This window comes from Neofelis nebulosa, chromosome 14 (genome assembly GCF_028018385.1).
Source record: "Neofelis nebulosa isolate mNeoNeb1 chromosome 14, mNeoNeb1.pri, whole genome shotgun sequence".
NCBI lineage: Eukaryota > Metazoa > Chordata > Mammalia > Carnivora > Felidae > Neofelis > Neofelis nebulosa.
Genome location: NC_080795.1, coordinates 81,615,635 through 81,642,608, shown reverse-complemented (window position 1 = coordinate 81,642,608; position 26,974 = coordinate 81,615,635). Strand labels below are relative to the sequence as shown.

General features: G+C 59.8%; 1 protein-coding gene across 13 annotated transcripts in view; it reads left to right on the top strand.

Annotated features, from left to right (window-relative positions):
- The window catches only part of TSNARE1 (t-SNARE domain containing 1), a 120,265-nt gene extending 95,935 nt beyond the window's left edge, over positions 1-24,330 (top strand). For 8 of the 13 annotated variants that reach the window (XM_058699246.1, XM_058699249.1, XM_058699244.1 and 5 more), the window contains one exon: positions 5,116-6,328. In XM_058699246.1, the coding sequence (XP_058555229.1) occupies positions 5,116-5,693 (578 nt within the window). In that variant the 3' untranslated portion in view covers positions 5,694-6,328. Of the gene's footprint in view, positions 1-1,626; positions 1,710-5,115; positions 6,329-23,110; positions 23,219-24,119 lie in introns of those variants that run through there. The other 5 variants (XM_058699254.1, XM_058699253.1, XM_058699250.1 and 2 more) reach the window with 3 other exon arrangements.
- Positions 24,331-26,974: the final 2,644 nt, after the last annotated feature.

Sequence of the window (26,974 nt, the reverse complement as noted above, 5' to 3'; positions counted from 1 at the left end):
GTGGGGACCACTTGTGAATCTGGGCAGTATTTTACCATCAGAGTTGGGCTCTCGGTGTCCCCAGGACCTTGCTGGGTGCAGACCAGACCTGGGCTTTGTCGGAGCTTGAGCGCAGGGTCCTGGGGCAGCCCAGGCTCCGTGTGGTTGCCGGGCACGGGAGAGACCAGCTTGGAGTGCGGCCCCCAGCGCCCGGCACGGCCGTGGCCCTGCTGTCTTCCTGCGCGTGGTGGCAGCTGTTCCTGCCCCGTGCACTCGCCTCTTTCCTCAGCGGGAGCCAGGTGGGGCTGCTGCCGCCCACGGCCTGGGGGCGCAAGGTGGCTTCTTGGCATAGGAGCTGGGCCGTGGCAGGGGCAGGGGCCTGGATGGACGCTGGGGGGTGGGCGCCGCACTTGCGGGAGAAGCAGGGGTGACCCGGCGCAAGGAGGGGCCAGGCTCTCCTTCCTCTCCTTCCAGTGGGGCTCCGCGTGGAGGGGCTGTGCTTCGTCCGAGGGGAAGGAGCCCCGGGGAAGACACCCCCGCAGAGCGACCCACTGGGCAGAGGGCGCGGTGCCCCAGAGGCACTTGTGTCCATCTGCACCTTCTCTGTCCCCGGCCTCGGGCCTCCCACGTCGCTCGGCTCAGGTGGTGCCCGGGGTGCCCCGGGGGAGTGGTGCCACTTGAACTTACCTGTTTCTGCCTCCGAAGTCCTAACCAAAGTTCAGGCGTTCGGAGGCCTGTCTCCTTTTCCTTGAAGAGGGGACCCCGGGCGTTTGCAGTGGCCAGCAGTGAAAGCAGCCGGTCTGGGGAGAGAGTGCCTCTTGCTATGGTCACACGCTCCCTCTGTCTGGCGCCACCAGGATCCCTGGTGGTAGGAGAGGAAACGGTGTAGCCGCATCCCTCACCGGGACTCCAACCCAGTTCCCACCGTGGGCGAACGTCCTCGTCTCAGCTCACCATTGCTCCGCCCGTCCCCGCGGCCTGGCTGCGTGTTCCGAATGGGTCTGGTTATGAATTCGGACACGTTCTCATGATGCCGCCTCTTTCCCGCCAGCGTTGCTGAGTGGAATTTTCTGGTTTCCTAGGGCTGCTCTGGGCCTCGGGACGGTGGCTTAGGTGTTGCTGCCGGTGTGAGGTGTCAGGGGCTGTGTGGACACCCCCACCAGGCCCGTGCCCGGAGCCCCGCGCTGAAGTGGCCAGAGGCCAGCGCGTGCCGCTGCCCGGCCCCCTGCACCTGCGTTCACGGACCCGGTCACGGTCATCCTCACGGCGGCTCTGGCCCCTTCTCAGAAGCAGGGGCCATGGTCAGGAGTTGGAGGACGGCCCAAGGGCGCAGAAAAGTAGCAGGGCCGGGCCTCTTTCCAGGCTGGCCCCCACCTTTCCCGAGTGGGTGGCCCCTGCCCCGAGGGCACCTTCTGACGGCTCTGGCGGCCAGCACCTGCCCCAGCCAGGTGGCCCAGCACCTTGCAGCCTCCGCTTCTCTGGAGTCTGGACTCCTCACCTGGCCTCTGGTGAGGCCAGGACGGGGCCTTAGTGGCCACGGGAGGGCAGGCCCCGCTCCAAGCCCCTGGGCCTGGGCTCCCTGGGCTCGCCCTCGTCACACCCTCAGGGTCGCCACTCTGTAATTGCTTCCGTTGTCTTGATTTGCAGATAGTATTGAAGCCAGCCTTGAGGCTGCGTCCTCGCACACAGAGGCGGCCAGCGAGCTCCTGGCCGGAGCCAGCCGGCACCAAGTAAGTCAGTTTGAGGGGACGGCCCGGCTGGCCCGTGGCCCCCTCTGTCCCCTGTCTCCCTGGGAGGCCCAGGCCCTGCCCTGTACGTGGGAGGGGCACGCCCACAGGGTCTTTTCCGAGCCGAGGAGGACCGGTGTCCGGGAGGGGAGAGGCAGGACGGCGGGGTCTGCACCCAGGACGCTGTGCACGGTCGCCCGCCGTCTGCACCCCCGCGAAGGCAGGTGGCCAGGGCCTTTGCCGGCTAGCTCTATGGAAGCTGCAGGGAGGGAATTGGTCGAGAGTGTGAGCGGCGCCCGCCCGGGAGGTCTCACTGTGTGGGTGCACACCCATGGTTTCCCAGGACCACTCACCGAGGTGCCCTATGGAAAGCTCTGTGGTCTCTTTTCCCCAGAAAGGCGACGTGTGTCGGGCAGTGTCTGCCTCCTTCCCAGAGGGAACCGGCCATGGAGAGGGCTCCTCCGACCCTCCTGTTCCTGCACCTGCAGTCTAGGTGCCTGTGTGTTTCGGGTCTGCCTTTGGCCTGGCCCCGGGCTGGAAGCTGGGAGGGACCCTCTCTTCTTGGAGCCAGTGGAGCTTGGCTTGGGACCAGTTGGGTGGCTCAGAGGGAGAGAGAGCAAATATCAGACCTTTGTTCGCTTGAGACGGGGCTTAGAGCGGCCTTGGGGACGGACCACTGAGCCTCTGTGCTGACCCGCGGCGACCATGTGAGCACCTGATCAGGCCAGGCGGGCTTGGGCCTTGGTCCGGCCGGGAGGGAGGGCTGGGGAGCCAGCGCCCATTCATTCATCGCTTACACACTGCCCTCTGCTCCACGCTGGGCTCTGACACGCAGATGGACCCCATGGAGCCCGCCTCTCCACCAGTGGACATCCTAAGGGGGGGTGGGGCGGCGCGGATGGTCCAGCCTGGCGACAGGGGGACCCCGGGCTAGCGGAGCAGGGACGGCTTCCTGGGAGAGTACATGCTCTGTCCTGAAGGCCAAGTGGGATCGTCTCGGTGGAAAGGACGCTGTGCTCGGAGGCCAAAGGAGGAGCTGCCCGGGCAAGCTCAGGATGCCACACACAGGCTGGACGCGACCCCTGTGTGGGGGCCGTGGTGGGCAGGAGCGGGGCAGAGGGCTCTCGGGAGAGGTGGGCGGATGGTTCCCTGGGCTCTCGTTCCCTGGGTCTCCGGGGAAGGCAAAGCCGTGTCGGCTTCCTCTTTTCTCCGTCAATGGCCGTCAGACTTGAAGTCAGGGTGCCTATGGGTGGGTCACACGTGGGAGCTGGTCAGTGCCACACCAGGAGAAGACAGGGGCCGTGGCAAGGTCTCATCTGCAAGATGGGAGCAGAGGCAAGAGAACAGCAGCTCGGTGCTCCCCGCCCGGCCCACGGCCCCTGCCACCTTGTGGTACACCGAGGGCAGCCAGGCCCCCACCTGGGGCCTCTCCACCGGGCTTGGTCCTTCCGGGGCCTCCCGGAGCGGAAGGTTCAGGTTGCGAATGAAGCGACACAGACTTGCCAGAAGCTCAGGGCCCGGCCTCTCTCTGATGGAAACTCTTCCGAGTGGCGGTGCCTGCCCGAAGCCCTCACCAACAGAAAGCCTCGTCTCGAGAGGGAAGCAACAGGCCAGCAGGGTGGCTCCCTCCACGAATGCCCTGGGGCCATCCGAGCAGGACCTGCAGATGCCAGGACCCCAGAAGGAAGGTGTGACAGCGGAGCAGGAGGAGCAGCAGGAGGCGGGGGAGGTGGCATGGGGGGCCACCTGTGTCCATGGACACCTCATCAGGCTCAGACCCCTACCCCAGCCCCATGTTGCTCATCGGACCCTGTCCTCTGGGGTGATGCCGTCACCACCCCATTTCCGTGGCAGTTGAGGAGCCCCTGTGCCCTAGGTGAGGTGAGTGGGGCTCAGACTGACAGGTGCGGCCCAAAGCTGCTGCCACGCAGGAATGTCCTTCCTCTCACCTCCACTGGATGGAGGGGTGGAAGTGTCCACCAAGACAGGGCATGACATAGCCCCACGTTTCAGGTTCAGGTTTTCCCTGGGGCATTGACCAACGTAACCTCCACACCCAGACAGGAGGGAGGATTAGCCCTTAGCCAGACCTTTCAGGTGCAGATTGAGGACTGAAGGTCCAGAGCAAAAGGGTTTCCCAAAGCCACATGGGTCTCAAGGGGAAAAGCTGATTTTGGAGCCTAGGCTGTAGGATTCCATGTCCAGGGCTTTTCCTGCTGCACTGGGAAAGCTTTGCTTCATGTACACCCTCCCACCCTCCTGGAACATCTACTTGCTGGAGGAGCGCACTCAGAGGTTGATGGATGGGTTCCTGGATGGATGGGTAGATGAATGGAGGCGTGGATGGACGGATGGGTGAATAGCCATAGGTAAATGGCTAGGTGGATGGAGGATGAATGGATGGATGGATGGGTGGATGGATGGACGGACAGATGGACAGCGGCATGGGTAAATGGATGGGTAGATGAAAGATGGATATGGATGGACGGATGGACAGAGGTGTGGATGGACAGATGGGTGGATGGATGGATGGATGGATGGATGGATGGATGGAGCCATGGGTAAATGGGTGGGTGGATGGATAGGTGGACAGGGCGTGGGTAGATGGATGGGTGGATGGATGGTGGATTGATGGGTGGATAGAGGCAGGGGTAAACGGGTGGGTGGATGGAGGAAGGCTGATGATGGATGGATGGATGGACGGACGGATGGACAGAGGTGTGGGTAAATGAATGGGTGGATGAATGATTTGTGGGTGGGTGGGTGAATGGATGGATGGATAGAGGCATGGGTAAATGGATGGGTGGATGGAGGATGGATGATGGGTGGATGGGTAGACAGAGGGGTGGGTGAATGGATGGGTCGATAGAGGATGGATGATGGATGAATGCGTGGACAGAGGCATGGGTGGATGGATGAGTAGATGGACGATAGACGGATAGTGAATGGATGGACGGACGGAGGCATGGGTGGATGGATGGGTGGAAGGAAGATTGGTGGATGAGTATAAGGAGAGATGAAAAGAAGGAAGGAGATGGATGGATGACGGATGAAGAAATTGATGGGCAGATAGATTGGTGGGTGGTACGCGGAGGTGAACAGAGGGACAGACTGGATGGTAGACCACAGCCAGCTGGGTGGAGTGTAGACAAATGGCGGCATGGGGGACAAGCACCGAGGCTTTGCGGTTGCCAGGCTGAGGTTTGGACTTAAGTGTTACTAGAGGAAGACTCACCTCTGAGTCCTGGTTTCCTCATGTGGGTACTGCTGCCCACCATGGAGGGGCATCAGGAGACCAAAGTAGGGCCATGTGCGGAGGGCCCCCACCCGTCACCTCCCCAATCCCTCTGAGGTGTTGCCCCAGAGTCATGGCTGCTGGAGGCTGACATTTCCTGTCCCCCTTCACCAGCGGACGAGGAAGACGAGGCCCCCAGCTGCCTGTGGCTACCCTTGAGGACCCTGGATGGGCCAAGCCTGCCCGAACCTGACCCCCTGGACCTACGAGGAACTGTCCCTGCACCTGCTTCCTCACCCTCCCCGCCAGCCTCTCCGGCCTCGGTGCCCCCTGCAGCTGCATTCCCAGGGGCCCTTGGACCCTCCCCGCCCTCCACTGTGCCACCCCCGCCCCCTGGGAGGCCCGCAGCGGAGGCCTCGGAGTTTGAGCAGCGACTGCTGGACTCCCATCGGCGACAGGGCGCCCTGCTCTCCCACTGGTCTCAGCAGCAGAGTGCACTGATGGCCCAGCAGAACCTGCTGCTCCAGAGGCTGGCCGAGCAGACCCAGCGGCTGGCCGACGGCGTCGAGGCCCTCAACCGGACCCTCGAGAAGCTGGTGGAGGCCTGCCCGGCCCGGGGAGCCTCGCCCACAGTCCTGGACGGCACCCCTGCTGGGGGAGTGGCCTCTGGGCCCACCAGAGGCCCCCAGGGCAGCCCCCAGGGCCTGGAGGTCTTCTCAGGGATGATCCTGAAGGTGGAAGAGGAGGTCTAGGGTCTGGTCCCTGGAGGGCTGCACGAGGAGCGGGGACCCCAGCCCTTCTGAGAGGCAGGCTGGGGGACAGCAGGGCGGGGTTGGGGCCTCGATGGAGCCGGCAAGGACACAGGACACACTCGTGCAGGGAAAGGCTCTGGGGCCGGTCGGTGGTCCTGGACAGAAGTCTACTCAGGGACGTTGTGGCTGGAAGACGCAGAGGGGCGCTGGCGGGGCCCGGCCTCCGCTCCCGTCCCGCGCTCTCACCTGCTGTGCCGAGTGCCTTGGAGGGCAGAGCCAGCACCCCCCTGTGGCCACAGGGGCTATAGAGGGTTCGGTGTCCCCAGACCTGGAGGGGTGGCTCAGCGGGGTGTCAGGAAGGTCCCCAGAGGGTGACCCGGAGGGCCCGCCGGAAGCCTCCTCCTCCTGGACGTGTGGACGCTGCGGGCTGGGCTCCTGCGGTTTTCTTGGTTCTGCACAGGACGCCCCCGTCTTGCAGCCTGCGGTCATTTCCGCCCGGTGTTAGATCTGTGTCTGACGGACACACGTGTGCATATATGCCACCTGGTACTGTGTGGGGCGGGATACCATTTTGTACCTACTGGTGTTTCTTGCAAAAAGAATTATTTTTCCTACATAAGCATAAAATAACAACGGAGAAGGCCCTGTCGGTGGTGATGCTCGCAAGCAAATGAGACGGAGCCCGGTCCTGTTCCTCACGCGGGCTGTGCCTTTGTGTTCGGCCCCGGCAGGGAGCCCTGAGCGCTTGCTGGGTTTTCAGATCTGCTCTCTCCGTTACCTCCTGTGCCCCGGGGGGGGGGGGGGGGGGAGGGGGGGGGGAGGGGGGGTCCCTCAGGGAACTGGGGCCCGCCCTTGGCCCTCTCAGACCGAGCTTGGGCTGCAACCACGCAGCCTGGGAGGCTGTTGGGGGGCCAGGAGGGGAGGGCAGGGGTCCCCAGGGCCTCGCTGGTCTTGGGCCTCGTGCCCTCTGCCCGCCTCCCCTTTACTTCCTTCTCCTGACCCTTGTGGATAAAATCCTTCACGCAGGAGCCTGAAGGATCGGCATGGGCCGGGCAGCATATTGGTGCCAGGGCTCCCGGGGAAGCCCCCGCACTGAGGAGGGCCCAGACCCGCGTCACTGGCACATTGGGCGGACCCTCTTCTGGTTTTCCGTCTTCACCGCGAGCCAGCAGCGTGTCGGTGACTTTGTCTACAGAAGGGAGCCAGAGCTCTCTGGCGATTCAGCCAGCTGCCCCCCGCGACACGGCCTGGCCGCCCTCGCAGCCTCCTCTCCCTCTAGTCGCAGGTGGTGCCGTTTGTCAATGGCCGCCTTACTCAGGTGGCCCCGCCCTGCGAAGCCTTCCGTCCGCTCCGCAAACCTCGGATCCTTCTCCACACGCTCTCGAAGCCACCGTTAGTCTTCTCTGTGGGTGGAAGGGATGGGCTGTCCTTGTCCGATGAAACGTGCCTGACTGGTTGGCATTCACCTCCCTACTGTCCGTGAGCACTGCTGCCCCTTGCTTGTGCCACCTCCAGTGGAGACTGAGCCCTGGCCCCGGTCACGCTCTGGGCCCTGATGTGGTCACACGCTGGTCCTCGATCCTGGTCACATGCTGCGCCCTGACCCTGAGCCCTGGGCCCACTTACTTCCATAGCGTCCATCAGGAGCCCCCTTGGGGCCTGGCCCTGTACTAAGTGCGAAGATGCACAGGTGACCAAGGGAGACCAGAGGCCTCTCCTCCCAGCACTCACGGTCTGCTGTAGGAAGCGACACTAAGCAAGTAAACACATGTCAGGCAAGTGTTTTCTGTGTAGAAGGTCACAACTAGATCTGGTTGTATTTGGGAGAAGCCCCCGGTAGCATGTTGTAGATAATGGCGACGAGTATGACTTTTACTTGAGAGATTTCTGTGGCGAGTGGTCCTCGAGGACCCACGTGGCTTGTGGCCCCCTGCTCCGTGGCGATGCTCATGGTCCAGGATGGCTGCAGGACTCCCACCATTGCGCTCATGTCCCAGGGAGCAGGGTGAAGAGAAGGGATAAGTAGGCACCTCCACTCCCTCCGAGGACGCCTCTCCTTGCGTCTCCTCCCATGGGCGAGGAAGTTAATCAGGTGCCCCCACTAAGTCCTAATAGAAGCTGGGAAGTATCTTTATAGCTTTAGCCCAAAATGGAGGTTCTGTTACTGAAGGCAGGGAGATGAACGGACGACCAGCAGCCCCACCATGGGAGCCAGGGGTACGACTGAGTGGCCCTGAAGCCCGGGTAGAAATGCGGCCAGGGGAGCGGGTGAGAGGGGCAGGGCCGGCAGAGAGTCCAGGGTGAGGCTGGGGAAGAGCGACCCCACCCTGCTGGGGCCTGAGAGGTGGGGCGTCCAGGTCCTGAGGCCGCCGTGCGCCCTCCGGCCTCTGCGGCTGGAGCCCTGTGCCGCACACTGAGGGCCGGGGAGGAACATGGCGGGGACAGCGGCCCGGACTCAGGGATGCATGAGGGGGCCGGGCGATGACGCGGGGAGGGCAGGGGCCCCGGCCAGCCCCGAGTGCGGGTCCTTGTGCACGGAAGGGGAGCCGAGTGGTCCTGGACGCCGGCCTCGCACCCGCTTTGGGTGCATCCAGAAGGTGTCTGCGACCAAGACGGGAGACGTTTCTGTGGGTCTGTGGCTTGACCACAGGGCCTTCCGTGGTGTGTTCCAGAAGGCCGGAGAGGCTGCGGGTCACCTGACTGCGCCCCTTGTACAGATGGAAAACCCGAGAGCCTGGGGTGCACTGGGGGTGCAGGGGTGACGCCCAGGTCCTTGCCCTGTCCCCTCACGGCTCTCCCCGCAGACCAGCGAGGCCGGGTCCCGCCCTGGAGTCGCCTCGGGACATGCGGGCCTTTGGGCACATCTGCTCTTGGAGCTTAGCCAGCCCGGATGGCTCTCCCGGTATAGAACAGTTCAACGTGGGAAACCCACGATTTAAAAAGCTTGGCTTCCAGGGCGCCTGGGTGGCTGTCGGTTAAGTGTCTGACTCTCGATTTCGGCTCAGGTCATGATCCCGAGGTGGTGGGGTCGAGCCCCGTGTCTGGCATGGTGCTGAGCACAGAGCCTGCTTGGGATTCTCTCTCCCTCCCTCTGCCCCTGCCCCTCCCCTGCTCCAGCGTGCTCTCTCTGTCTTTCCCTCAAGGAAAAGAAAAATGCTTTGCTGCCTTGCAAAGAATAAACAAAGTAACTGGCCTGGCTCCCTGCCGGCCGTCGCCTCCCCCCACCGCCCTGATGGAATGTGCTGGAATGGGGAACAAGTTTAGGGCTGGCTGACCTGCGATCCCAGACCTGCCAGGGCCCTTCACTGAGGGAACAGGACAGTCGGGCGTCTGTGCTGCGCACAGAACGAGAGGCCCACGTGAGCCCACAGTCGGAGGTCACCCCGTGAGTCACGGGGCCGCTGAGTGGAAAGCTGAGGACACAGCAACAATGGCAGGAATGACAAAACAGGCCCCGTCATGAGCCGAATCGTGTCCCCGGAGCCACACCCGAGTCCCACCCCCAGGGCCGCAGGGTGACTGTGCTCGGAGATGGGCCTTTGCGGAGGTGACTGAGGTAAAGGAAGGCACTGGGGGCCCTGATCCAGGCTGGTGTCCCCACAAGAAGGGGAGGCCAGGGCGCAGACACGCACGGGGGTTGGGGGGGGGCGACCACGTGAGGACACGGGGAGGGGACGCCCCCCCACATGCCGGGGACAGGCCTCAGGAGGACCGGCCCTGCCCGCTCCTGGGTCTCGGACCCACGGCTGCCACGGCCGGGAGGAGCCCGTATCCGTGGTCTCAGGCGCCAGCCCGTGGTGTCAGTTGTCCGCCGAGCTGACCACACAGGCCCCAGAGTGGCTTCAGCTGTTGGAATGAATCAAGCATGTAACATAGATAGTTCTTACGAAATATTTTCAAATAAGATGGAATCACAAAAGTGAACAATGAGAGGTTATCAGAAGCGACCCAGTGTGTCTGGAAAATCAAGTGCAACTTTAAGTCATGAAGAAGTTCACGGAGGGCCGCGTGTCCGGGCGTCTGGTCGCAGAAAGTGCCAAACAACAGATGAAGGGAACCCCGGATATGCTACAGTGTTAGAGCTGTGAGCCGGCGGCGGCGAAGAGAAGAGCTCGTCCAGCCCGCCATCCAGGACGGGGGAGGCAGAGGGACGCGGGCGGCAGGCCTGCGGGGAGAAGCGTGGACACCAGGGTCCCAGGGAAGGGATCTCGTCGCAGCGAAGAGAAGGGAAGAGGCGACTGTTTTACATCAACATCGGCAAGGAGGGCAACTGCAGAACCAGGAGGGAGGCTGACCGAGCGCTGAGCAAACTGTCAAGGTAACGTTGTGTTTCCAACAAAACGGTCCTTCAGGAGCAAAGACAAAATGCAGATGTTTCCATACATGTGGGAACTTGGAGGGCTCACCACCAGGAGACTTTCCCCAGAGGGGTTTCTGAAGGATGGACTGCAGGAAGGAGGGAGCAAAGCTGGAAGGTCTGTAACACAGGTGAATACGGAGGCGGGTCCAACAAACGGGCGTGTGAAATAATAAAGTTATTCTGCGATAAAATAATAATTGTGACAATAGCGTCTGTTTCGCGGGTTGCATTTTTAGAAAGCACAGGCCAACAGTCGGACAAAGCTCGTATGCCGGTTGGGACGAATGGTTGATCCCATCTGTTATTTGCAGGGAAGTTAAATATTGGTTAATTTTAGCTTCTGTTAATAGTTACACTTGGTAAAAACTCAAGGGTTCCTTCATCAAAGTTAAAAACTTAGCCTCTGCAAAAATCCCTGTTCAGAGGTTGGGAACACAAGTTACTGACGGAGAGAAAATATTTGCAAGTCACACATCTGACAGAGGACTTGTATCCTGTATATATAAAGAGTTCTCTGAATTCAGCAGTAAGAAAATGGGCAAAAGATTTGAGCAGAAATTTACCAAAGAAGATGCATAGATGGCGTTGGAGCGTCACCAGCTGTTGCAGAAATGCAAACTGGCACGTCAGGAGCTCCCACCGCCAGCCTGCCCGAGTGGCCAAAGGAGGAGACGCCCAGACGCGGGGAGCCCGGGCTGCCTGTGCACCGCCGGCGGGACGGCCACCCTGGAAGCCCGTTTGGGAGTTTCTTAAGTTAAATACACTGCCACCAGTTGCATTTATCCTAGAGAAGCAGAGAGTCACGTTCACAGCAAAACCTGCACGCACATGTTCGCAGCACCTGTGTTTGTAAGAGTCCCAAACCAGACATAGCCAAGGTGTCCTTCCGTGGTAGATGGGAACTGCAGTGTGTCCACGCCGGAGGGCTGCCCAGCGGTGAAGGAGGACGAGCAGCCTGCGGGCTCTGAGCCCACCGGCCAGGCCTGGGGGTCATGTGCCGCGTGTGTCCCTGTACAGAACGCTCGCCAAGTGGCTCTGCAGCAGGAGTCTCGCACAGAGAGTCGTGACACAGGCTTTTCTTTCCGGAAGCAACTTTATTCTTGCCGGCACCGCTCAGTTGGGTTTGTACCCAAAGGACTGAGCCCCGAACGCCGTGTGGCATGGTTTTCTCTGTATCTTCTACTTCTTTGACTCCCATATATGGTAACACGCAAACGTGTAGTCTGATTCGGTGATCTCATGTTACAAGGTCGTGACGGAGTTGTCAAGTAAGCAAAGAGCAAGGTTGCCTTGAGGTTGCTTTTCGCTCCTTAGGGAGGGGAACTGACCACTGCCGCGCTGTGGCGATGCGTGGCGGAAGGGCAGCCGAGGTGGCCGGGCGTGGCTGCGGGGGGCTGCCCGAGGGAGCCCGAGCGCCGCAGGGCAGAGGTGTGTGGGTCACCACGGTGCTGGCCAGAGTCTGTGCGTCTGGGAGGATCACACAGGCCGGACGTGCACAGAAGGAACTAGTAAGAAGTACGAGATCTGCGGCAAGGGTCACCTCTGAAAGAGGAGGGTTAGGGTATCTAACTTCCAAACCAGTAAAAATGGAGTAAGAATACAATTAAGCAAACAAAAATTCTCTTTGAACATGAAAAGAAGAAAACAAGGAAACAAAAATAATATAGAAGAAAAAAATACAGCAAAAGGGAAATGGGCAGTCCTGTCCGGGAAACACATTTCTGCAGGTGGGTTCAAAGAGCCCGGGGAATGTCCAAGATCGTCCGACTGGAGGCAAAAGGTCTCTGCCGTTTATAAGAGGACAAGGTGACGATGTAGCTGCTCCCGCTGAAACCCGCCCCCCCCCGCCCCGCCCCACCGCCTACGGTGCAGGAGGCAGTGTTGGCTTCAGACAGTGGACGTTAGGACACACACATGTTCGTAAATACTAGGAAAAGGAGTAAATGAATTAAATGTGATGAAGAGACTTATCCTGTAACAGTGGCCTCCCAGCAGGAAAATGAAAACTCCACACCTGGATACACCTAATAGAACAGCTCAAAATGAGGTAAGTCACGGCCTTCCCTCCCCAGAGGGAGCCCAGCATCCCGGACGCTCCAGCCGCACGCGGGGCTCACGCACAGGAAGTTAGCAGACAGGGTTCCGCTTGCCGACACTCACTGAACTGCACCAGTGAGCACACGTGGCCCTTCTCCAGTACGCCTGGGACCTGTGCACGCTTCGACCACAAATTAGATATAAAGGGTCAATAGACTGCAGAGCCAGAGTCAGTGCTGCATAAAACAGCGACTTTTAGAAAATGCAGTTGGAGAAATGCAATCTTTAGATGTAAGTAACTTAAAAAATACGTTTTTTTTTTTTTTTTGTATGTTTGGAAATTTAAGAAGAGCTCTAAGTAACTCAGGTCAAAGAAGAAACCGTCAATGGGTGTGTGAGAAAGACGTGAGCAAGTGACAATGAAGCGGGCCATGTCCTAGTCTGCGGACGCTTCAGAGATTGCTGGCCCGAAACGCCTCGACCACGAACCAGGAAGAGGCGGAACATTACTGTATGAAGATATTAAAGAGATTAAGTAAAAGAACCACAGAAAAAAACCAGAGAGTTAGAAGGGAGAACCGTGTAGAGACGGGGCATGTTCAGTGAGTCACAATAGTCTCCACAAAGCCAAAAGCAGATTGTTCGGGAACGCCGTGAAAATAGACAAGCCACTGATAAGATTGATGCAGGAGGAAAAGAGCAGAAATTCCAAAATAAGAATTCTGTGAACAATTTATGCCACCCTAGCTAGAAACTTAGAAATCAAACGGGCCGATTCCTGGAGAAGCGCTGGGCCGCCACAGACCAGGCACAGGGCCCCCAGCGGCTGCCGCGGAGAGCACTGGGCCCGTGTGGCCTCTCAAGTATGCTCCTCCGACCTCCAGGGAAGAGGTCCGGCCTCTACAGACTTTTCTAGAGAGCAGAGAGAGGGGAATTCCAAATTCGTGATACAGGGTCAAATCAGAGATGGCCACACGGCAAAGGAGCATGGTGGGCCCGCCTGTCCCAGGACCGTAGACACGGCAATCCCGAGTAAAGCATCAGCCAGCCACACTGTGTCCGTGACCGACCTTTCCAGAGCTTGAGGTGCAGGACACACACGTGTTCACACATGCATGCATGCACGTGCACACTCGCACGCACACACACACACACACACACACACACACACACACCTGCACGCATAGGGGTCTTTGCTGCAAGGACCAGGGCTGACGACAATACCTGTGTGCTGCACACTGACTGACTGTCGCCCTGTGGCCCCTTGCCTGGCCCTCTGCCCACGAGCCCAGCTGCCTGACCCGTGGGAACCGAATAACCGGCCCGACTGGCAGCAGGAAGTGGTGAATGTCCATCTTGGCCCAGGGCAGGTGCTCAACCAGTGTGGGTCTCCTTTCAACCCCGGTCACCCTCCCCTTTGCTTTCCTATCAGAGAGGATCCCCCTGGTTCATCCCCTGCGGCTGGCACCCCCGTGCTGACCCCGTGCCGACTTGTCTGCTGGGGCACCGTCTCTCCCAAGTATGACACTGGCTCTGCGAGGCAGGGCTCTGGCTGCGTCCCTGCCTGGTGCCTAGGACAGTGCTTAGCATGCAGTAGGTGCTCAGTAAAAGCACGTCGTGCAGGAATCGGTGGGGGTGGGGCTTCACAGGCGCCCATCCCCCTCCCCCCCCCCCCCCCCCCGGGAGGAAAGGCTGGGCCTGGTGCATTGGGCAGTGAGGTGAGGAGGCACATGAAGGTCCTGTGGGGTCAGGCCTGGAGTCCTCCCCTCCCCTCCCCTCCCCTCGCCTCCTCCCTCCTCCCTCTCCCTTCTCCCCTCCTCCTTCCTCCCTCCCCTCCCCTCCTCTATTCCTTTATCCCCCCTTCCTCCCCCTCCCTCCTTTCCTCCTCTCTCCCCTCCACTCCCCTCCTCCCTCCTCCCTCTCCCTTCTCCCCTCCTCCCTCCTCTTTCTCCTTTCTCCCCTCCTCCCTCCTCCCTCCCCTCCCCTCCTCTGTTCCTTTATCTCCCCTTCCTCCCCCTCCCTCCTTTCCTCCTCTCTCCCCTCCACTCCCCTCCTCCCTCCTTCCTTCCTTCTAGAGTCAGTTGACCTTCCCTGGTGCTCTGGGCTGCTTGTCCCCTGATCATGACTTGACCTTTTCCACTTTCCTCTCTGTAAAATTAGAGGTTTGGATCTGGTCAGCATCTCAGATACTTTTGCTGGGTGCCTGCCAGCCGTCAGGTTCTGGGCTCAAGCTGTCCAGGCCCGAGGAAGGGGTCATCCCTGGGCCCGGGTTGGGTGGGTGGAGCCCCTCTCCCGCTCCTGAAGGCCAGCTGGCTTCCTGGCCACCAGCCAGCACCCAGAGGAGGCTTTGGGCACGTTCTTCCTGGCATTCTTGGTGATGGGGTGTTTTCAGCACAACTGCCCAGAGACCCTGCTGCCCCTGGCCGGGCCTGTTGAAGCCTGCCGTGGGGGGAGGGGAGTGTGTATTGATGGGGTTTGGGGCTGCCTTTTCATTTGGAGACTGAGCAGGTTAAATAAGCAGCAATTTGATTTTGTGAGGGCCCAAGTGTGTGCGATGTCCCTGGGTGCAGGGAACAATCTCATTTTCGTGATCAGATTGTTACAGATTCTCTCCTCCGTCTGCTGAGAAATGTACATTCGAACTGTGTTCCAGACAGCTGGTGGGAACGTGGGGGGCGGTCAGAGGGTGACCCTGTGTGCACTTGGGCCCCAGGGCCTTGCCCTTCCCGTCTGCAGCGGCTGTGCGGAGACCCACCGGCCCTGCTCTGGATGAGCGCCGTGCAGGAAAACAACCCTCGGCCAAGATTTAGATCAATCCGCTCAGTGTTTAATAAATGCCCTGCGTGCAGCACCCGGGAGCCAGAGCCGCAGACCCCCTCCCACCTGCAGGGCGGGGCTGGGGTGGAGGACAGGCCAGGGGGGCCCAGCGAGGGAGGGGGATGCTCTCCTACCTTCATCAGTGTGAAGCAGCCGGGCACTCTGTCCCAGAGCCCCCTGGGAGATGAGCTCCTGACAGGGCCCTGCACCTGACTCAGCCCCCCACCTACCTGTCCCACTGTCCTCGGCCACTCGGAGCAGCTTCAGATCGGGCAGGCCTGAGTTCAGGGCCGGCACTGCCACAGCCCTGCTCCATCGTGACTCTGGGGTGGTCCCACTCCTCTGAGCCTGCTGTACGACACCCAGGATGTCGGGGACACTGGGTGACAGGTCTGGTCTCTGGGCTGGCAGTGGGGGCATCCTGGGGTTGGGGCCTGTGGAGCCTGCAGGCACGCGGGGCGACGGGTGCGGGTCCTGGGGCCAGGCCTCCGGGCTGCTCTGGGCTGCAGGGAGCTCCCGCAGGGGGCTCCCCCCAAGCCTGACGCAGCCCTCCAGCCCCTCCCCGGCAGAGGCCTCGTTACCCTTTCTTGATCTGCCCAGATGGAGAACAGGGCTGGTCCTGGGGCGTGACTGTGGAACCCCGTGTGCCGACCCCACTCCGTGTTCTTGTCTGGCTGGTCAAGAAAGTGGGCGCGCATTTTCGGCGCTGGGAGGGTCAGCAGGACGCCGGCCAGCAGGCTGTGGGAGGGCGACTTGAGGCGGCTGGCCAGCCTGGCCACCGTGTTCCTATTTTATGGGCCAGGGTCAGGGGTGTCCTTGAGGCCCAGGAGAAACTGCCAGAGAGAGTGGCTAATTAAATGCCAGCACTGTGGGCTGGACAAAGGTGGAGGATAAATCAGCATGGCTTAGGTTGACTGGGAAAGGCCTCCCAGAGGAGGGGAATGAAACTGCTTTGAGACACCAGCGGGATCTTAGAGCTGGAAAGGCCTACCCCCTAGGGTGGGGGAACTCAGACTTGGGTCCTCACAGGGACCCCATGAGGCGAGAAGCCTGTCACCCCATCTCACAGGTGAGGAACCTGAGGCCGGAGAGTTGGAGACTTGTCCCAGACTCAGTAAGCGCTCAGGGAGCACCTGCCCACAGCCCCGGGGGAGACAGGCACAGGCATGCCCTGGGGGCGCCGGCGAGCTTTTGTGTGTGTGTGTGTGTGTGTGTGTGTGTGTGTGCACGCCGGTGTGTGTGCACCTGAGCACACTTGCCTTCTGGGGCGGTGATAGGAGCACAGAGGAAGAAGTGGCCCATTTTCCGGATGTGGCTTCTCCAGGAGCTGGCCAGCTCTGCAGGAAGTGGCTGAGGGCTGATGGGGATGCAGGGAGCTGGGTGGGGGGCGGGGAAGAGCAGCGGGCCCGGGGGCCCGGCCCCCAGCCTCTGAGCTGTCCACCCCACCGTGCGAGGAGGAAAGGGCGTCCGGCCGCACCTCGCGACCGCCCAGGCCGCTTGCCAGACAGACCCTTGTCTAGGGTGGATCTCCAGAGAGGCCCAGACCCGGTCCACAAGTGCCTCTGGATTCTCACTTGGGGGGCCGGCCTCCGGGGGCCCCTTTTAGCCCAGCTTCTGGCTAGCCCGGCAGCTCCAGGTCCCAGATTGAGCTCCGGAGGAGGACTGTGCCTGCAGGGAAGCTGCTCAGTGTCCCTGAGCCCTGGCCACAGGGCGGGCAGGTGGGAGGGCCGGGCCTGGAAGACGGTGGGTGGCCGGGGAGGAGGGAGGAGCGCCCTGAGGCTCTGGGCTGGGCGGGCAGCTACCAGCCTGCCCCTGGAGAAGCACCTGGCCTCCTGCCCAGCTCCTGTGTTCAGATGCACGAGGCCGGCTGTCAAGGATGTGACAGGCTCACAAAGAACCCGTGCCCACGCCAAGCGGACCTGCTCGGCCTCTCTGCTGCAGGAGAAGTCGGCCTCCCACCCTGCCCCGGGCCAGCTTTGCAGGCTTCAGCTGGGAGGGCCGTGGGAAGGCCTAGGTCCTCCAGAGTGAGGGACTCTGTGTCTAAGGCCACCCCCAAGTGGGGAATTGCCTCCTTGAAAGGGGTGACGAGGGGACGCCACCCCACAGCAGGGTGATTGGGGGTGGGTGTATGCGTGGGAAGGTCCCATTCAAGACCGAAACAATGCGGTTTTTAAGGGACCGGGAATCTGGGCTTATTTTCAGCAGCTGTATGCAAATTATATGCAAATGAACCCGTTTTCCTTCCAGTACCTGTGGCCCCGAGCAACCATGTTCTAGAGGCCCAGAGTCAGCCCAGCCCCTTGCCTCCTTCACAGCAAGAATCCCCTTCGCCAGAAGCTGTGCTGCTTAGGGCCAGCTACTGCTGTTTACTTAACATGGGTTCTAATCCCAGTTCTGTGAATGACTGCTTGTGTCTGACCATCAGCACATTGCTTAATCTCTCCACTTCTCATGTTTCTTTTCTGTAAAATACACACCAGTAATGCCTCAGAGGGTTGCATGCGAGGCACTTGGCAGAGTGACTTGTTCTGGTGACAGTGGTGGTGGTGATGATGGGTCCTCTTCCCAGGCATGGCACAGAGCACTGGGATAGTGGAGAAGAAAGGCATCTGTGTCTTTGAGACGCTTGTTTATTATGCAGAGGCCTCCCTAGTGTGGAGCCGGTGTCCCAACCTGTGTCCCTACCCCACCCTGTGTCCCGACTCTCTCAGCACTGGAGGCCTCTGTCCCTAAGAGCTCCACTATTCAGCTTCTCTCCTGTTAGTGGGGACCGTGGCTGACCTTTTCCAGAGCCCTTGGAAAAGAGCCACGCCAGGCAGGTGGGAGCATAGGGGAGGCTGTGGCCACATGGCCTGGCACCCAGGACCACACCCTGTCCTGTCTTCCCTGTGGGCTGCAGGGCCCTGTGACTTCCTCAGTACGTCAGGGCCCCCACCCCGCTGTCTTCATTACACCCGAGGGGCCTGCCTCCCAGCTGGCCTCCGGCTCCCGGATGGAGGGCCCAATCTTGTCTCTCGCTGCCATTCTGGGGGTCGGCACGGGGCTAAGTGCAGAGTGAGGGTACAGGACCTGCCAGAGGGCCCCGCTTGGCCTTCTCGGAGCTCCCCCTGGGGCACTGCCGGGTGGTAGAGGGCATGGGGCACCGAGAGCTCCCCGGGTATGGTCCGGTCCCTTATCCCACTCTTGGGCCGACGTGCCGTCCACGATTGGCTGCTGTCTGCCCAGTTTGTAGATATGGACTGAAACCCCAGAAGGCTTGCGTTTGCCTTGAATCGTGCACCTGGGAGGTGATGGAGCAGGATTGGAATCTAGGTCTCTCTGATGGCCCGGCTCTCCCAGGTCCCTAAACACTTCTGGCAGAGCCAGAAAGGCAGGAAGGACCGGTATGAGGGAAGAGCCACAGAACGGTGGCCCGGGGAGAACCACGGGTGCAGCGGCCCCAGGGGGCAGCCCTCACTCCCACCCACCGTGCACAGAGAGGTGTTCTGAACTTTCTGGAGGCTCAGGGACTGTTTGGTGTACTTGGAGTCTGGAGTGGGCTTGACGGGACAGGCAGCTTCCTTCGGGGCCGAAGGGGGTTGGCTGGGCAGCTCGGCTGAGGGAGCCATGGAGGAAGGGAGGGCCCGCGTGCCAGGCCGTGCAGGTGGCCGCCGGAGAAGCCAGTGCAGCCCGAGCCTTGGAGGCGGCTGAGTCCAGCTGGCGGAGCCCTGCCTTGTGCAGACAGACAGACACAGGTTTGATTTCATTGGAACACCTCAATGCTGCCAGGCCCACGGGACCAGGGCCCACGGCTCTGCTGTGCTTTCTGCCAGGAAAGAGGGAAAGGAGACGCAGAATTGTGTTGCTCTCAGCAAAAAGCTGGGAATACCTGTGTGAAATCATTCCTGTCTTCTGGAAAGGGCTCCGCTCTTCCCACATCCCTCCTCCCAGTCCAGCCTGGCGTCTGAAGGGGGCTGGAGGCGGCAGGAATGAGCAGCAGGCCATCTCCTGCCCTCTCGCCAGCCCCGCTGTTAGTGTGGCCCCCGCCGTCCCTGCTGCGTCACCGAGAAAGGTCACGCCCAGCCCTGGCTGGGCAGGGCCTGGTTGTGTGGTTCAGAGCCCCTCCCGCCACCGAGCCTGTTCCTCCGTCAGCACGGCCTGCCCAGTCCAGTCTCCCTAAAATGCCCCCTGAGGGGGAGCTGTGTCTGGTCTGAGGCCACTCATCTGTGTGAGCCACAGAATGCCATCCTCCGGGGTGCAGGACAGGGGAGGGGGCCTTGCGTGCTCCTTTGCATGTCCTCGTACCTGGGCAGGACCTGACAAAGAGCTAGCCTGTCCCCTCGTCACTCAGCCCGGCCTCACACCTGTCCTAGGCCAGAGACAGGGCAGGAAGTGACATGCCCATCACACAGATGAAACAGCCAAGGCGCAGGGAGGTTAGGGGACCTGCCTGGTGCAAGGAGGAGCCAGGATGGGGACTCTGTGCCGAGCCACCTCAGGCCTGCCTCCCAGCCACTGCAGACAGGAATGATGAGGGCGGTGACGGCCATCGGTAAACCAGGGCACCTCACTGTCCCCACCAGCTCAGGGTCGCGGAAGAAACAAAGGTTGGAAGTGCCCTGACCTGCGTCCTGGCTGTGTTAGTTAATTGCTGCGGGACTTTGAAACCACCGTCTCTGAGCCGTCCCTCGTCATCCAGAATGTCTCCTTCCCAGGTCTGGGGGACTCGAGTGACACCATGCAGGTGACTGCCTGCCGGGAGCTCAGCACACGCGGTGCCTCTTCTCGCACTGAACACAGCCACTGCCAGCACCACCTTGAGCTCAGGGCCAGGCCAGGTCCCAGCCCCGAGCTACATCTGAAGAGAAGAGGCCCCGGGAGGCACAGCGACTTAGCCTGGGTCACACAGCCGGCCGGTGGCCCTGCCTGGCCTTCTTCCCGCCTGCTCCAATGCATTATTAATCTGGCCCAAGATGAAGCAGTGTGTCTGTTTACCTCTTGACAGCAGAAAGGGAGAAGAACAAAATTAAACCAAATAAATCGCTCAGACGTCAAACAAGCTCTCTCTCAAAGCGCGTGCTCTGTGATAGAACACGGTGCCCGGCCCGCCAAGAAGTTACCGCAGGACGTGACCTGCTCCCCTGATGAGCCATGGCCACGTCTCGTGGAGCCGCAGCTCCGAGAGAAGCCCCCGGAGTGGGCTTCTCGGGATGAGGACCCAGTGAACAGGGGATCAGAGTCTGGAGAACAAGGATGTGCCCGAAGTGCGTGGGGTGGGAGGTGTGCATCTGATTACAGATGACTTGGGGTCATCCACCCCTCAGTATTCCCATCCTGTAAATGGGCTCTCTGGTCCACGGAGGGAGTTTCGGGCTTGAGCGACAGCACCACGGACAGCCCCCTTTCCCTCCGGAGGCAGGGGCGAGGCTGGGCCACTGAGTCGTGCAGGGTCCCCGTGCCCTCCTTGCCCAGGTGCAGACCCCGGCCTCGGGGAGAGTGGTGTGCCTTCGTCACTGTGCGAGCGACACGGGAGGGGACAGCCGGGGAGGCCGTCTGTGTGTGGGGCTCTGCCCTTCTCCACCTGACCCCTCGGGTCGCCTGCCCCTGCGCGCGGTGGGGTCAGGGGTGCCGGGCGGCCATCCGGTCTGTGCGTTCCCGGGCTGCGTGGACTGTGTTCTCCACCCCTCCGTACTGGCTGCTTCGGGAACGCCAGCGAGCGCTGGTTAATGGCACTATCGGCGAGACAGATGAAGAGGCCCTGAAGGAAAATACAAAAGCACAGGGACGCCTGTGGTCCCAGGACTGAGAGACCCCCGCACATGCTTTCATTGGAGAGCAGGCTTTCCCGCTCGCTGACGAGGCTGTGACGTGTGGCTGCCCCCCCTCCTCCGGCCCAGCCTGCGTGTGTGACCGGTGCAACCCCCGCCGAGCTGCCACCGTGCCACCCATGGTCCCTACGGCTGGCGGCCACCAGAGCCTCCCTGTCCACCTTGAGGAAGGGAGCAAGGGCCCCAGAGTCACACAGCAGGTTAGTGGCGGGATTTGCCGACAGCCCTTCCATTGATCGGAGCTTCTCACGCGCCTCCTGGCCTCAGTCGGCTGTGTGGCTGTGGTCACAAAGGATCCCAAGTCTCGTGGCTGGTTTTTCCTGGTTTTTACACGTCCACGGCGGGTTGGTGGTGGCTTTGCTCCTGTGCTTCTGACTCGGGGGCCCAGGCTGGCAGGGCAGCGCCCTCCTAGACGTCGCCGGGCTCCGGGTGGAGAGACCAGAGTGGAGGAAGAGCCCGCCGTGGCTTTGCAGGGTCTTCGTGGAGGAAGCCGGGGACTCCTGCTCGGGTGCGCTGACCGGAGTTTCCAGGGGCGGTCCCCCTGCCCTGAGGGAGGCAGCGGAAGGCGGTGGGCATCACGGAACAGAATGCACCCTCTACATCCCCAGAATTGCCCTCCCTCTCCGCCGTGCCCCTCCCCCCCTGGCTTTCATCGGCCCTTCCTCCCCTCCCCTCTGCCAGGCCCCGCCCACCTTGGGGGTCTGGGAAACTCACCCGCTGCTCCTCCGCTCCCGGACTCAGCTCTCTGGGGTGAGTTCCCAGTAGCAGACTGCCCCTGTGCCAGGGAGGGGCCCCGGTGCCATCCTGTCCCCCCTACTCACCTTGACCACCCTCCACGTTTGGACCTTGCTCTCCTCACACCACCCCTGCGGGCCCCGCTCTCCTCAGCCCTGCCCCGCTGCTCAGTCCAGCCCCGACAGGGGACTCGCCTGGCACAGGGCCTCAGCCAGCTGTCAGGTCTCAGCTTCCACCTCTGGTCCAGGTGGGGCCTCAGGGCCCTGGAGGAGCCCCCACTCCCCGCCCCTCCCTCCTCCCTTGGGCGCCCAGGCTCGGGGCTTTTGCGGGTGTAGTGGATCCAGGGCTGAGGGCGTGCCGGTCGAGGAGGAGAGCCGTGCGTGCGGGGCGCTGTGTGGCTGTGGCCACTCCTGGCACTCGTGCGCACGAATGTACAGTTGTTGAATCCGTGAGGGCTCGATGGGCACGTGGAGGACGGCACGCTGTGGCCACTGTGGGCAGCAGCCTCTGTGATATCCTCACTCAGCCCGTGCCCAACAGCCCAGGGCACGCTGGCACCTGTCAGGTGCTCCACAGGCTGGCAGAAATTGCTCAGGAAGAGGCGTGTGTTGGGTCCCCCGCAGGTGGAGGGATTCAGAATCGACCAGCTTCTGCCTTGTGTAGACGGCATCTCACGGAATCCTCAGTCTGTGTGCAAGGACAGGGCCAACACTCAGCGCAGCTGAGGGGCTTTCCCCGAACTACACTCGACTGGGACCCTGTGTGCTCAACCCCAGGCCAAGGGCCTGGCTGTCCTCCTCTTCTGAGGATGAAGGAAGGAGCCAGGACTGTGCCCAGAGATGGCAGGGGAAGGGGGCGGGGGGCATGCCGGGCAGACGTTGGGCAAAGGTTTGGAAGCTGGCTCTTGGCTCTTGACTCCGGCTCTGGGGTCAGGCTGGGGCTGGGGCACGGCAGCTGGAGCATCTTTGGCTGAGCCCGAGAGAAGGGACCCCTGACCATCAGCACAGGGGGAAGTTTGTGGGGGCCTCTCATGGGGGGCTGCCGTGGGGGGGGTTGTGGGATGTGGGCTGGGGGGGTGTGAGGCACGGCCCTCTTCAGTGCTGGCCAGCGAGGACGGGGCCCCCGTGGCCTTGCAAGCGGACACATCTGGGACCTTTCTTCTCATGGGATGGGTCTTTGGGACCTGACATTGGTGGGAGGGGTCTCATGCTGGATGTCAGGATCTTACCCCTGGGCACACAGGCAGCACCGCTGCATGAGAAGAGCCATGAATTCTGCTAGAATCTTAGAGCCCTAGGGTTTTAGAGTCCCGTTCACAGACAGGGAAGGTTCTGTGATGGTCCAAGATGATGTATCAGGGAAGCCCTAGCAGGTCTCAATATTGTCATTTTTTGTGATATTTTCCAATCTATTATATATTTTTAAGTTTTTAAAAATGTTTATTTTTGAGAGAGAGAGAGAGAGAGAGAGAGAGAGAGGGAGACACAGAGTCCGAAGCAGGCTCCAGGCTCCGAATTGTCGGCACAGAGCCCCACGCGGGGCTCGAACTCACAAACCGTGAGATCACGACCTGAGCAGAAGTCGGACGCTGAACCGCCTGAGCCGCCCAGGCGCCCTCCAGTCTGTTACTCGATACTCACACGAGGTCGTACGTATCACAGGTGCAACATGATACAAGGTGTAACATGATGAACTTGGGTTGACGGCTCCTCACCTGACGGCCCAAACTACCCCTCGCGTCCCCGTCCTGCCGTCTGCTCTCGCCACACGTAAGCTCTCCCCTAAAGTTTGCGCGTGCGATCCCCTTGCTGTCACATAGTTTAAAATAGCTTTGCATCAAACAGACAACGTCGGTAAAACGTGTTGCTCGCTGAGCGGCGGATTGTCTAGTTTTGCTTATTTTTAGCTGCATAAGAATCAAGCCGCACCATTTGTATTCTTCCAGGACTCGCTTTTTTCATTCCACTTCGTTTCCAAGACCGGGCCACGGGCTCGTGCACAGCTGTGCTTCCTCTGGTGTGGCCAGTGATTCTCCTGCCAGCGGGCCAGCCCTGCCCCGAGCCCGCGTGTCCGCCTCGCTGCAGGGCGTGGAGTTTCCCTGGGTCTGTGCTCGGGGCCAGGGCCACCCCGTCCGTGGTCGTGGCTGTGCTGGGGCGCGAGGCTCCGCTTTACCGGGCGAGACCGCGTGGTTTTCCAGGGCGGCCGTGGGTTGTCCTGTGCTTGCCAGCGACGTGAGAGCGTTGCCTCTGTGCTATTTGACATTGTCAGAATCTTTAATTTTTGCCAATGCGGTGGGTGTGAAATAGTATCTAATTGTGGTCCTCATTTGCATTTCTCTGATTACTAACGAGGTTGGAATTTTTCATATGTTTATATTTGTGTTTCCTTTGCTGTGAAAAGTCTGTTCATGCCTTTTGCCCATTTTAAGAATTGGATTGTTTGTTTTTTCCCCGTTTAATGGCTTGTGGAACATATACACACACACATATGGGCGAGTGTGTGTTCTGTCTGGATGCCACTTGGTCTGCACGTGTTGCAAATAGCATCTCCCGCTGCGCTTTTCCTGCCCCGTCCCTCGTGGGGTCTCTTGAAGACGCCCCGATTTTGTGCGTGCTTGTGGACTCCCCATGTCCCGAGTCTGGAAGACCTTCTCCTTTGTTTTCTTCTAAGGACTTGGCACTTGTGCGTTGACATTCCTCCCCCGGCTGTTCAGTGGCCCCGCACCGCGTGTAAGACGCCCTCCGTGTCCGCCCCGTCCGCTTCCGTCAGTCACCCAGTTGGTAGTGTCACTGCCATTGCGCTGACTCGAGGTAATCCGGCGAACTCGAACATTTCACGACGCTGGGTCTGCCTGTCTGTGAACCTAGGTACCTCTCCATGTATTCCTATCTTCTTGAACGCTGTTACGTACATTTAGACGATGAATCTCTCCGCGTATAGCTTTCGGATCTTTTTTCAGATTGATTCCTAAACGGATGTTTTTGTTTGTTTCCCTGAATGGCCCACGTGGCAGCGTGTTGCCTGTGTGCATGGATGGGTGTCATCCCATAAGCTGAGCGCCAGCCAGCCCCACACCAGGGGCTCAGCATTTCTGGCGCTTTGCTTGAGGCTTCGGGATAATCCTGTCATTGCCGATGACCTGGTTGTATGTCCGTCCTTGGCGTAGAGACCTCGCTGGCTGCCCTCCCGGGTCCTGCGTGGGGGGGGTGGGGGTAGTGCCGGCCCAGGGGGAAGGCCCCGTGGTTCCGGTCCTGCCCCACAAAGGGAAGAAATTGTACATTTATTGTAGATACTCTGGTCAGATCGAGGAAGTTTGCCCAGGGTTCGAAAGTTTTGGGTGGTCGTTTGTTTTAAATCCTAGACGGCTGTTGATTTTCATCTAATATGCTTTCGATCCATTGAGATGGCTCAGTTTTCTCCTTCACTCGGTTAGCGTGAGCGACACATGCACACACGTCTGGCACTGAGCCGCTCTAATTCAACGCGGCTGGTTCACGGTCATGGAAGCGTCTTGTGTGGTCCTATTTTATTTAGAGTTTTGGCACCTGTCTCGGCCTCTACCTGTCCTGACTTCTCCGATCTTGTCTGATTTTGGTATCGGTTTTATATCAGCCTCACATAACGAGTCAGGGATCACTCTTTTTCCTCTGTTATGTACCGGATATTCTGTGCTCACAGCATATGTAAGACCGCTTGGGTCCTCTCTTGTTCTGGAGTCGCTTTGGGTAAATGGTATTTTTCCAAGACGGGGATTCGTCCGTCTTCCCGGTTCAGACCGCAAGGCTGCAAGCGTGTTCATACTGTTCCCTCGCCTCTGCGTGATCCCCACTCCGTGTCCTGTGCCCAGTCAGTCCCAGTCTTATTCGTCCAGTGACTTCTCGCCTTGATCAGTCTTTCTAGACGTTTGTCTTTTTCATTAGCGTCTGTGCCTTGTCGTTCTGCTTCGTGCTGGTTGGGGTTCACGGTGGGGCTTTCTGAGCCCCTTCTTCTCGCTGCCAAGGCCTGAAGCTCCAGCCTGGCACTTTCTAGAACTCCGAGCCGCAGCCTGTGTTTCCTGCGCCTCGCACGCTGGGACCCCGTGTATTTTCATCAGTGCTCAGTGTGATGTATGATCACTATACAAGTTTTTCTTTGACCCATGAGCTATTAAGAAGTGAATTGTCAAATTTTTTTAACCCATGAGCATTTTAAGTGTGCTTTTTTTTTTTTTTAATTCTACTGCATTTCGTTCAGAAAATGTCTTTTATGTGATGCTGGTTCTGTGAAATTTGTTAAGACTTGCTTTGCGTGAGGCGTAGAGAATGCCATCTCTGCAGGTGTCCCACGTGTGCTTGAGAAAGGGGCATGCCGTGCGAGCCGCGTGCGTGGACCCCTCTGTCGGCGTCCGTGAGTCGAGCTTGTTAAGTTGCTAGCTCAGAGTGTCTGTGTCTTTGCCGTGTGTGGTCAGTCGGGCCCGTCACGGAATGAAGGAAATAAGGTGAAGTCTCGCGCCGCGTCACTGGATTTGGAGATTCCTCCCTGCAGGTCTGTGAATGTTTGTCTTCTGTATTCTCTGGCTGTCGTTTTCAGGCTGCAGGTTAAGAATCACGTCTCCTCTTGGCAAAATGAAGCTGTCAGTGCTATGACGTGACTTCCCCACCCCACGTGGCGTCTGTCGTCAGTCGGTCTGTGCCAAATTTCTTTTGATTAGTGTGTTCACGATATGTTTTTCTACTCTTCATTGTCAGCGTTTCTGTGCCTCTACGCTTCCGATACATCTGCGGTGAATAACGTGTGTCTGGGTGTAAGTAATCTCCTGTAACAACTCCCGTCTTTCCACCGGCGAGTTTAATCCATTATTGACGTATTCGCACCGGTTTCTCACATCTTCCTTTTCGATTTGTATTTATCTTTATTTTTGAAAGCTTCTCTGGTTTTTAGTACTAGAGTTTCTAACTTTTTATTTCCTTAAAAACTGCAAATGTGCACAGCAGTGGCAGGGATAGAATGTGGGGTCACTACGTACCTTAGCCATGCTCCCCGTCACCACCTCGCTGCCACTCGGGGATCCGCACTCCTCTGTCCCGCAGCCGCGGTGGATGAGCACTGGACACCATGCCACTCGCCATCAGCAGCACACAGACACCAATCAAGTATCACTGTGTAATCACAGATCCCATTCAGGTGGTGCCGATTTTTCTAGCACATTCTTTAAGAGCCCAGGATCTGGTCCAGGGTCTTGTCCGGAACCTGGTCCAGGATCTGGTCCAGGGTCTAGGCCAGGATCTAGGCCAAGATCTGGTCCAGGATCTAGGCCAGGATCTGGTCCAGGATCTGGTTCAGGGTCTAGTCCAGGATCTGGTCCAGGATCTGGTCCAGGATCTAGTCTAGGATCTAGGCCAGGATCTGGTCCAGGATCTAGGCCAGGATCTGGTCCAGGATCTGGTTTAGGGTCTAGTCCAGGATCTGGTCCAGGATCTGGTCCAGGATCTGGTTCAGGGTCTAGTCCAGGATCTGGTCCAGGATCTGGTCCAGGATCTGGTTCA